Raw genomic sequence first — 11,867 nt, 5'->3', positions numbered from 1 at the left:
AATGTCTTCTGGGATTAAATCTCCTGAGAAACCCGACTCTTTGAACTGTTGCCTGAGTTACTAATTTCAGTACCTAATTTATGCCTCGCTAATCTGCCTAACAAGGTGAGTGACATGCAGCAGTCGCTTTTTATTGTAGTGTTACACATACCAAATCACACACATTTCAAACCACCTCAGGATTTGTAGTTCTCCCCATTGCTCATAGAATACTTACCAGTAATAGGCACTTTAACCCATTGAAGCAGCAAAAAACAATGAGTGAACAGAACATGAGAAATTTATTTCAGGACTATATTAGAAAATGGCTAAAAGAAAGTGACATTCAAAGTTGCTAAATCTTCACAAAAGTAACAATGAAATCCATTTTAAAAATGTAAGAGCCACATTATTATACTATCAGTGTAATAATAGGGACTTGGGAAAAGCAAAATTGTCATACCAACTCAGTGCTAATGTACACAGAATGGAGAGCAGCATTAATAACTTATACATGAAGAAAAAGAAAACTAGTAGAGCTACAAAGTAATAAGAGTTTCATATAAAAAACCCAATTTTCTATGATTTAGAACCCATAAAATATTCCTCTTCTCTAAATAAGGCAGAAGAAAACTGTTTTGTCATGCTGGGCTGAGCAAAGGCTCTATTAAAATGGAGTAGACCAAACGATGCAGCTCCAAAGGATCAAGTTTACAGATACCCAGCTTTTACTACATGGTGTACCCAAAAACTTGTACATTTCTCTCCACTATTTCAGTCCACTCTATGAAAACTAGCACCTCTTCCAACTATCAATGGTTTGCTCATTTGAGGAAATTATCATGCCCAGAATATCATTACCAGTAGATGAAAAAGCAGACAGGAGTTATTAAGCTGTTCTTCAGTTAGTTCCTTGCCCTCAGTATTCACAGCTGTCTGTGACTGTCTCTGCCACAGCAGAAAATACCATGGCAGTATGGCACTGCAGGTACCATGAGCACTTCACAAGCACAGGATCAGATTTACAAGGTTATCTTGATTATTTGGGAGACAATGTGAAAATCAACAAGGTGAACTGAATGGTGAATGCAACAGTAGTGTGTATCGGAAAGAGAAATCAAATATATAACTACAAAATGGAGTAATGGACTGGAAAATTATAACTGTGAATTTAACAGGTAACTCAATGCAACATGAACACAATAAAAAGGAGAAAATACAGTTCAGTTAACAGAAACAGTAAAAGTGGGGCATGGGGGTACCTATTCCACTCAGCTCAGCATTAAGACTTCTTCCAAGAATGCTACCTGATTTGGGGCACTGCAATTTAAAATCCAGCCTATGAGTTGGAAAGCTGGAAAACATTCAGAGGAAAATAATGACAACAAATTTAGAAAACGTCACCTACAAGATGATGAGTGAAAGAACTGGGTTAAACTCAACTAAAAGAGAAATAATTGAGGACATGAGCCTTTCAATGTGAAAAAGTCAGTTTTAAAAGGACAGAAATGTGCCACATTTCCATATTTTCTATGAGTCTCTCAAAAGAAAATGGCTCAATCCACAGCAATGAAAATTTAGTCTAGATTAGCCTAACTAGGAAAAACTAGGGATTGAGTTTGAATATTACTTAGTAGTAATGCCCAGTTAGTAGTAATTAATATTCAGAAAATTAACCTTTGTGTCCCGAATATTACTAATATGAATCAGAATTTATTCTTATTAAGGAGGACTGAGGCACTGGAACATTTCACTGCAAGAGCAAAATTCTGTTTGCTACAAATTTTTAAAACATGAGACAATTTCCAGAAAGAATCTGTATTATATGTGTATTATCCCTCCTCCAAACAGAGAAGGAACTTCATTGCCCCCAGGTCCCTTTAAGATTTACCTCTAGGAATTGAATTTTCAACATGTCTATATTCACATCTACTTTCTGATTTTTGTCTTTTATCCTAAAATAACTGCAGCACCTGACTGAAACTCAATACTGCACATTGAGTTTATCCAACCAAGAACTTGGGTACAAATTATACTTTCTATACTACTATACTATATACTTACTATACTACTATACTATACTATTTATCTTTTATTTAAAAAAATAAAAACCTCTCTAATACCTGCATTCCATGTTAGATGCAGCATAGACATATTCAGCCTGTCCATTTCAATGTGTGTTCTTCTTTTGAAAGAAAGTAAAAAGCTGAAAAATGTACTACTTAATGCCAATTCAATTATGTAATTAATATAGGCATAGAGAAGTACCTGTTCAGAACATGCAAAGAAAGTTGTTGTTTTCTCTTAGATATTCTGAAAGTTTTTCTCTTTTCTGTTTTTCTTTTCATTCTTGTTACTTAGAAAACTGAACTTTGGGAGTCAAAAAATGTTAATGTGGACCTGAATTTTGTTTTTAAAGATCTCTTAATAGAGCTCTAGTTTCACATGTCAGTTTACTGGAATTCAGTTTCAAAGCTCTGGGGAGAAAAATTTTAGTGTTTTCCATTTACATATTTCCTCACGTACTCTTCAATTAGCAGTGACTAGGAATAACTTCTTAATGAGGGAGTAAAATAATTTTTATTCTAAAATTGTTGTCAGTCTAATTCTGAGTTGATGAACTGAGTGTAAAATTATTTTCTGGCAACAGCATAGTTTTAAATAAAACAAGCTGTTTCAACGTTCAACCATGCAAGGAGACAGAACTCATGCAGGGATGGATAATGAAGGACTAGGGTCCTCACCTAACACAGCTGTCGGCACAAGTGGATCATTGGGCACTGTAGGAAAACAAAGCCCATGAAAGAAACACATTACCCTTAATTTGTGTATTTTTAAGAACAAAAACAATATACTTCAGAGTATGACCCAGTGATAACTAAACTCCATTAATTTTGTTACAAGAGAAAACCAGAATGAATACAGTTCCAGAAAGCATCCTGCATAAAAGAGGTATGAAAGGCAGTGATTTCAGACTTTAGAAATGTAATGATAAGAGCCAAGAGATCCTTACTGAAATGAAATAAAGACATTACATGCAATTTAGTTTTTGAAAGGGTTCCTCCTTCACTATTGTTTTTTTCACTTCACAATAAAGGTTCACTTTCATAGAACTCACTTCTTTCCTCTTAAAACCATCCCCTCATGTAATACTTGAATAGCTATAATCTCAAAATAAAATTGTATTTCTATAAAATTTTCCAGGCAATTAAAAAAAATTATATACATTTTTACTGTTAATAGCTTTTTTAATGCTCAGTACCAAAGAGATTGCTCATAATGAGTATAGGAAAATCACAGATACACAGATACAGATGTCGGAATAAAATTAATAGAATTTTATCTTTTTTTATCACAACTAGAACCATGCAGAGATAAATGCACTGTTTTGCACAGAAATGGCAGAATCCAGGATTTGTTTTGTTCCAGTCTGGAACAAAAAACTATAAAAAGTAAAAGTGTAAAAGTGTCTGTTACAGAATTAAGCTGCAGTTCTCAAACAATCTGCCTGAAAGTTTGTCACATAGCAGGAAACCCTGAAATCTTGGAAGACTTGTCTCAGCACAGACAATGGTCAGAAGAAACAAATCGTCCAATACACAAAAAAATCACATTCCTAGGATGCTAGAAACCGGTGATGTCCAATTTCGTTGCCAATCAACCAGGACAGCTGTGGTGACAGGAGCTCATGGGCTCTTGGCATCACATCAGTCCATCTGAAAGGCTGCCTGAGTGCCTGGCAGCCCCAGCTCACTAACAGCCATGTAAATTCCTGATAAATTCTTAGCCTGGGATCCACCATTACAGCCCATATCAAACTGTCTCTGCAATCCTGCCTCCACAAATTTCAATGCCAATAAGGCATCAAATTTTGGAGACTTTTCAAACTTTTCCAGCCAAAACTGTAGAAAAACCACAAGGCTGATGCTCCCATTTATAATTGCTTTTGAGACACTTAAAATGTTAGCACTTGGCAGTTTGGCAAGCTTCAACAAACCAATCAATAAACACTCCTCCAGAACCCATTTCCCTTACAACAACCAGGAAAGAGCTTAAGAGCCTTAATGGATGCATTTTGCTCAAGCATGGTAAGCAGTATGGGAGATGAGAAGAGACATGGAGTGTCATTCTCAAAAGGTGGCAATTCAGAAGTGGCTCAGCCTGCTCAGATCTGTTTAAAGCCAAGCCACAAGTCCATGGAGCTGTGAGAAGCTCAGGTTTCTACCAGCTCCACGGCAAAGTTGTATGCCTTTGTAATCTATACACTAGTCTTGAAATGTTCAGTCTGCAAGTGGAGTATCTTGCTTTTGGCAAGGTGTAGTGAAGATGTTGGGAGGCATGAGTGCTAAACACTGGCAGCTATAACCCTTAACAGTTAGAAACCCAAACTTTTTCCAAACCAGACAGTTGGCATGTCTACAAAAAACTAATACAAATATAGAAAACATTTGCAGATATATTAACAAGCTTGTCCTAAACTCCACAAACAGCAATAAAAATTGTCAATGTTTCCTTCTGTTGAAATGTCCTTACTGCCAAAAAATAGAAATTAATTTGGACCTCATATTATTATTCATTACAGACATGGTGTTGTGCAGTAATATTTAACATGCTGGCCTTAAATAGACTCACAAGGGAAAACTGAATTTCAAGTTTTAACTGAGGTATTCTGGAAGTATGATACTTTCCCTAAGACAAATATCATTGCAGAGTGAAAGCACATGCAAATATTTAATTCAATAATTTGCCACATTCCAATAAGGACAACATACAAACATCCCTACTCAACCTTTTGCTTTATCATCATTCCTGGAAAGCCTGGAGCGTAAAACACTTTTCTTTAAAAAGCAGAACTGTTTTCTGTGTTTCTGTATTTACCTACACTCTGGAGTATCTATCACTGTCTACTCACATCTGGGGCTGAAGTTATGCGAGTCCATAAACGTGATTGACAGGGGATCCTCTGCATGCAGAGTGCTCTGGTCGGCATAACTCCTGTCCATGGCATTCACCATGTGGGTCATCTCCTGACGGGTGGTTCCCATGGCGTCCTTGCGCTTCTTTGCAAGTTTGCTGCCCAGCCAAAAAAAACAAACAAGTAAACCACGTTAATATTGGATGAATGTTGGTGTCTACAGTAATCATTCTCCATAATCCTGAGTGACTGATAAGTTTGACTTATTTCCCTGTGAGCAATTTTTTCAGAGTGTGATAAAACTGTGCACCCTGCTATGAAACAGTCATGGTCTTGAGTTTTCTGTACACACACAAATGCTGTAATGGAAGTGCTTACTTCTGTACTCTGGCAATATTTTTTTTTCCTGTGGAGTAATTATACTAATATACACAAATTAGAGAATATAATTACATTTTAACTGAAATGACAAATAAGAAGCATCTGTGCATGCAGTTTTATCAACCATCTCCATTTAAATATCTATTTTGATTTTGTAAATGGATAATTCATTCCCCTTGCTTGCGTTGTTGGGAAAAAAAATTATGTAACCTTCTATATTACTTTGTTAGTCAAAAAACCTATGAAGTAACAAAAGAAGCATAATAATTCAATACATATTTATATTAAATATTTATATTACATTTTATGTAAAAGGTTCTATTGCCCATTCAATATTCAAGATACGAGAGGATATGACATTATGGCCCTGGTACTTAACTTTGGTTCTTTGAAAAACAAAACCACCCTTATCATTCTACCTTTTCATGCAGTTGGGGAACACCACAATTTGATATTAACAGTCTTACACTCTGACTGCATCACAGTTAAAGACCAACCTAATCTGTAAAACTAAGCCTCTCAAATTAACAGCCAGTGCCCTTAAAATGCAAGCTTCAGAAATATTGCTCAATTGTCCACTTTTGAGAAAGAAGTGGAAGTGATTTTCATTGTCTCCAGGAGTCAGATGGAAGCTGATAATATATTTTATTTTATAACTTCAAGCACATATCTCAAGTAGTAGGAAGTATGCAGAGCAGCATGAGGTGAACCTTGGTTCTGCAGAAACCTGTAACATGCATCAAACTGTTCTGAAATCTCCCTATTTTCAGCTGAAGCCATGACTATAATACATTAGATAGCCAACCTGCTTAGCTGAATAAATCTGATACCACATGGGAGAGACACAATCATCACTGAATATACTGAGATATTGAAAATGTATGTTTAAAACACAGCTCATCTTCATAAGCTTTTTCTGCATAAAATACCATAAAATGCTCTGGTAATTGTTTAGACAGTGTTTGTCTTACATTTCTCTTTACTAAAAGGATGGCCAACTCTAAATACTTCATGCACATTCTAAGAGCAGACAAGGATAATATTAGATACTTATTACATACTATAATATTAGGTATTAGGAAGAAATTCTTTACTATCAAGGTGGTGGGACATTGACAGCAGTTGCCCAGAGAGGCTGTGGACCTCCTCTCTCTGGATGTGTTCAAGGCCAGGTGGGATAGGGCTCTGAGAAATCTGATCTGGTGAAAGGTGTCCCTGCCCACACCAAGGGTTTGGAGCTAGATGATCTTTAGGGCTCCTCCCAATACAAAATATTCTGGGATTCTGTGAAGAATATTAGAGTAAATTATCCATCCATTTACTTGTTGAATCCTGGGAAAGTTCACCAGAAAGGACCTACACCGTTCTGTAGGGCAAGAAGTACTTCATGCATAATTAAGAAAATGTTACAGGGCTGTTTCTGAAGTTAGCAGTCTTGGTTCATGATGAGGTACCACGGTGTAGAATATGGGTGGACAAAGCCCTCCTGTGAATAGGAGATTCTTCCACCAGCCAGACTCATGGCCTTATTTTGTCAGATTCCCTCCCTCTTTTGCTCCATCTGCAGACGGAATAGTTGGAAAACTACTACTCAGTAATATTCTTACTACAAAAATCCCTAAACCTACCGTTTTTTTACATCAAACTATTGTTTGATGGGGTTCTGTATCAGTTGTTACACAAAAAATAAAAAAATCTGTTGGATGTCCCCCTTACAATGCTTTATTTTATACAATTACTCCACACATTCCTTTCAACTTAAGAGAAGCCGCTTCAAATGATGCTCTGGTTGAACAAATGAAGACCATAAGAACTTCCAAGAGTGAAACTGCTTGAGCTTTATAACTGGTTCCCAATACTATCAAAGGCTTCACAAAACTAGCATTTCTAGTTCAAAGAGGTTTTTTAAGTTTCAAAGCCTTTCAAACAGTCTCTATACACTGAAGATCACCTTTTCTAACGTCACCTCAGAAACGGAACAAAAAGACTATTACATCTCATCTCTCGATGATATTAAGCTTTTCTTTGAAGCATCACTTCGTAACAAAACCTGCTAGCCATGCTAAATAAATCAACAGCTATTAAGGCTTTCACGTTATTACCTTATTACAGTAGCTACTTTCTAATTCTTATGCTCTACTTCAACGCCTAAAAAGGCCTATTGTGTTGTAGCACTGCAACCTGAAGCTGCTGGGAAATGGGAGGACAGCTTTATTGTTCAACAGCTCCAGGCTCCCTTGGGGTTTGACAACTTCTTTTTCCTTTCCTTTCCTTTTTTTTCCTTCCCTCACTCAGCTATAGGCACATGCAATCTATGCTTTGTGATAGTTAAGCGAATCATTAGGTTAAAGAACTCAAGGCTGACAGAAAGCGAAAATGATTCTCATTATCTGCTACAGGATTCAGTTGGATGAATCTGCTCAGGTGGGTGTTACAGTGGTTGGAGGGGAAAGGTGCTCCATCATTGGATGAAACAGGATGGTTAATTATCTTGAGTAGAAGCGATTGCTATTTAACAAGGAAATTATAAATAGTCACAATAAATCAGAGAATGGCAATTAGCTAAACCAGCCTTTAAAAAAATTAAGTTTGTTTAAAGAAGTAAACAAATTCTGCTTAAAAATGTGGAAGAGTATCATTATCAGACAGCAACAGTTCATCTAAGCACTCAAACTCAGAACTCCTCTGAAGTCAAGCACTTTATGGATTTATTTAAAATGAAGGATGTGTGTAACTGCTTGCTCAATCATAGACAAATTTGTCAACAGTCCTCACAAAAACTCATTTGGTCAGCAAGTGTCAAAAAAGCCAGTTTTGCTTCACTGAAGCAAAACTTTTATACAAACCAATGCTATAAAAAGATCAAACTTTAGGATGTGTCTGCAAAGCACTTCATACTCAGAAGAGGCAGACCATAAACTATTTATGAAAGTTTGGCATCTGCCTACAACCTGCATAGGAAATTGGTACACAAGATCACTCCTGAACTGATACTCTAACACACAGTTTGTGATTTACTGGCACAGTTGACTAACTAGGAAATGGGAAAAGATCTTTTTTCCTTAGTGTGATGTGTTGCTGTGAATCATAATGCAAATTAAATTATGATCATAATAAACTAAAATGATAGTTATGAAAAAAAAAACTGTAGCAAAAAGCTAAGTCTCAATATACAGTTAGAAATACAATATCCCTTTAAAAAAAGAAACAACAGGGTAAGAATAACAGAAGCAATGATACAAGCAATTTTTCAAGCCTGAGAACAAGGACAGGTAACTATCAATAAAACTTTGGAAAAATTATAGAGACTGTTTTTCTTTTTTAAAAAGGGATACTGCATCTTTAAAACACGTAAAATAGTAAGTCACCCGTATTCTACTTACAGATAGTAGGAGTAAGAATAGTAGCTCCTCCTGGCAAGCAAATCACAGACAGTGGAAAAAGAGAAGCAATGGTGAATGAAAAGCGTGACTCTGTCACATCCCATAAAGCAGAGAAATGTGCGTTTAAAAAAAAGTTGAAAAATTCATGTTTCTTTGGTTAGCATTTCAACTTGCTCATGCACAAACTAGCCTTACTTTGCCATGCAATTAAAAACAAAACAAAACAAAACCAAAATTAAAAAAAAACTCCTAGCGTATAAAAATGATTTGTTTTTTAGAAAGATCACTTGAGAAAATTACATGCTGAGATTTCACTTATTGCCAAAAATTTTGAAAATTAAATGGATTGTGTAATTTCAACATGCAGTTCAGCATAATATAATGATTACTGCCTAGATGTCATGACAAATGAACAGCTGTGTACAAATCTTGTGCAGCAGATATGCTTTTTACTTTTCAGTCACAAAAAATAAGGTTCCATTAATAAATACATCTAATCAGAAAACAATTTCTTCTCATTCACTTTAATATATTTATGAGTACACAGTTGTATATGTATATGTTTGTATGCGTACTATGTGCAGCTATATGAGTACACACATTTTAAAGAAAACTGCACATTTCCAGCAGATATGTGTGTACTGGCATATCCACCACACATTTCCTGAATGCAAACATATGCTTTCTATTTGAAAATCTTACAATTGGAAATGCTGATGTAGTCATGCTAAGCATTAAAAACATGGAAGGTAAACAAATGGAAGGAAATGAAGGACATTTGGAAATAGTCCAACAATGATTTCGAAAATAAAAATGGCATTGCTTGTTAAAGATGCAGTATCCCTTTTCTTAGCTGGTTTGATTACTCCAGTAGAAGTCTTTAAAAGCTGTTAAGAGCTTCATTCAGGAAAACTTCAAACCAATTTGTACAAAATGATCAGGCAAAGCCTAAAACATCTCAAGCTCATAAACAAAACTGCTTAGTACTCCATTTTTCAATAAAATGTAATGCTGCGTTTAATCAGTGATTTGAGATACTGGTGACTGTGCATACGACTTAATAAACTAATAAAAATGCAGAAACCATTGTTTTATTGACTTTTCCATCTAATAAGCTGTGGTCAATTCGGGTACCAAAAGGGATACTACATAATGGATCACTGAATAGGTACACTACAGGGGATGATTCAGACGGATCGGTTCTCAGTCCCACCACATCTAAGTGAAGTGTGTTTTTGTATGTGCAAATGTGTCAGAGTTTTTACAGCTGTTTCTGCCTTTATTATATGAACTGCCCTGATTGATTCACTAGATGGACGGATTTAACTCAGGAACACAGTTTTTCTATGTTTTTTGTAAGAGACCTTGACTAAAGCTGGTATAAAAAAGTGCTTGTTTTCACTAAAGGCAGAGGAGGAGAAGAATGGCACACCTACAACATATGCAACAGACAACCAATGAAACTATCATGATGGGAAATTGCCAAACATTAAAGATTCATTAAGCAGGTTAATTTCTCACCTACTTAGAATATAAAATAGTACAAGAGTTTAGAAATATTATGTGCTATAGAATGACGATAATTTCTAAAAGGATACTGCCTTCACAGGTTCTGAGGAGGAAAAGGGGGGAAAAGGGAAATTTAAAAATATCACTTCACAGATATAATTAACCCGCTTTGGTCAAACAATTCAATAACGAAAATTTGAGCCTGAAAGGACTCAGAATGGAAGAGCCAAAAACTATAGCAAAAATGTACACATGGATTTGTTTGTTTGTTTGTTTGTTATTTGCAAAACTAGTCAATCACATCTGGAAGTGACTGACATTGTAGTGTTAGACCGCCTCTCTCTCTCTCACACACAAACACATGTGAAAACACAGAGAATTTTCTATTAAACGTAAGGGGACCACTGAACACTGACTAAGATGAAACTTCCCAGCACATACCATGCTACAAAGCTACAATATAGAGATTTCCTCCTAAAAGCTGAAAAACAATTTCACTTTTGTTTTTAAAAAGTCGTGTAAATAAAGAAAACTGGCTGACTGTATGTCTTTTTTGTACATGATGGGTTGGACCTTTTGCATATGTGTAAATTCTCAGCCACAGAGGTAAACAACAGAGAAAAGTAAAAGCACTTTTGGGAAAAATCACATATGTAGCTAACTAACACAGAACACTATAAGCATACCTAATGTTTCTAATGCAGACGTTTCTTCTCCAAGTTATATATCTCCAGGGATAATTGTAAAAAGGCAATAAATTAAAAAAATCTAATGCAAACCAGCAATGATAACATATAGAATGATCTTAATCAATGAAAATAATAGCAAGCTGCATTTCAGAGGAATATATGCAACAATCACAAAAATACTTTTTATTATAACTTCTGCAAAAGGCAAGGGAACGCAACACACACCATGGGAAGGCAAAGGGCTCGTTCTATCCAAGAGAAATCAGCTTGTGCCACGTGAAGGGGAACCACCAGGGAGAGGGTGCACAGAGAGAGAGGAATTAATTTCTATACTATAACTACAGAATTATAGGGGCACAGTATGGACTTCTATGCCAGGTTAAAGGAGTTGCAACTGCTGGGAAGGCTAGGCTTTGAAACACTGACCAAGCAATAGGATAGCACAAGTTGCTACAGGTAGGAGGATTGGGATGCAGGGATAGCATTGAACAATGCCAGAAGATGGCGATATTGCTTACTGTCTAAGAAAGCACTGAAAAAAATTTAAATTCACTCAAATTAATACACTTTTAAACAATTTCATGCACTAAGGACTCACTAGATAATTTTACAGTGATGCACTATGACTTTTAAGAAAAAACTCCAGGTTTACAAGAGCATAAATAGAGGTATAAAATCACATTATTTTGCAAGTTGGGTAACATACATATACAAATTACTCATTAGAGCCACATAGAGAAAATAATATTCATTAAGTGGTTAAAACATGAAAAGTGCAATAAGTTATTATTTTTTCTTTGCTTTAAAAAATAAAAAGGCACCATGAATTTCAATTCCACCCACTTTAACAATCTGTACATTCTTCTATCTCCAACTTAAAAATCCTTGGAAATAAATATGAGAAAATGTATAGTTATCGGAATCCTAAATATAAAGAAATCCTATCTTTAAAGACATCCTAAGAACCACAGCAAAACCAAAAGAAAACACAAGGAGCTAATCCAAAAATTG

At 35.6% G+C, this 11,867-nt stretch overlaps 1 protein-coding gene across 1 annotated transcript in view; it reads right to left on the bottom strand.

The window, feature by feature from the left end:
- Positions 1-262: 262 nt before the first annotated feature.
- The window catches only part of PTPRK (protein tyrosine phosphatase receptor type K), a 352,054-nt gene continuing 340,449 nt past the window's right edge, over positions 263-11,867 (bottom strand). The window contains exons 15-16 of the mRNA XM_050972314.1: positions 4,892-5,052; positions 263-2,759 (exon numbers count right to left, since the gene is read on the bottom strand). Coding sequence (XP_050828271.1) covers positions 2,686-2,759; positions 4,892-5,052 — 235 coding nt within the window. The 3' untranslated portion in view covers positions 263-2,685. The remainder of the gene's footprint in view (positions 2,760-4,891; positions 5,053-11,867) is intronic.

The sequence above is a fragment of the Serinus canaria genome, chromosome 3, assembly GCF_022539315.1.
Source record: "Serinus canaria isolate serCan28SL12 chromosome 3, serCan2020, whole genome shotgun sequence".
NCBI lineage: Eukaryota > Metazoa > Chordata > Aves > Passeriformes > Fringillidae > Serinus > Serinus canaria.
Note: the sequence above shows the minus strand (reverse complement) of the source record. Positions and strands in the feature narration are given on the sequence as shown.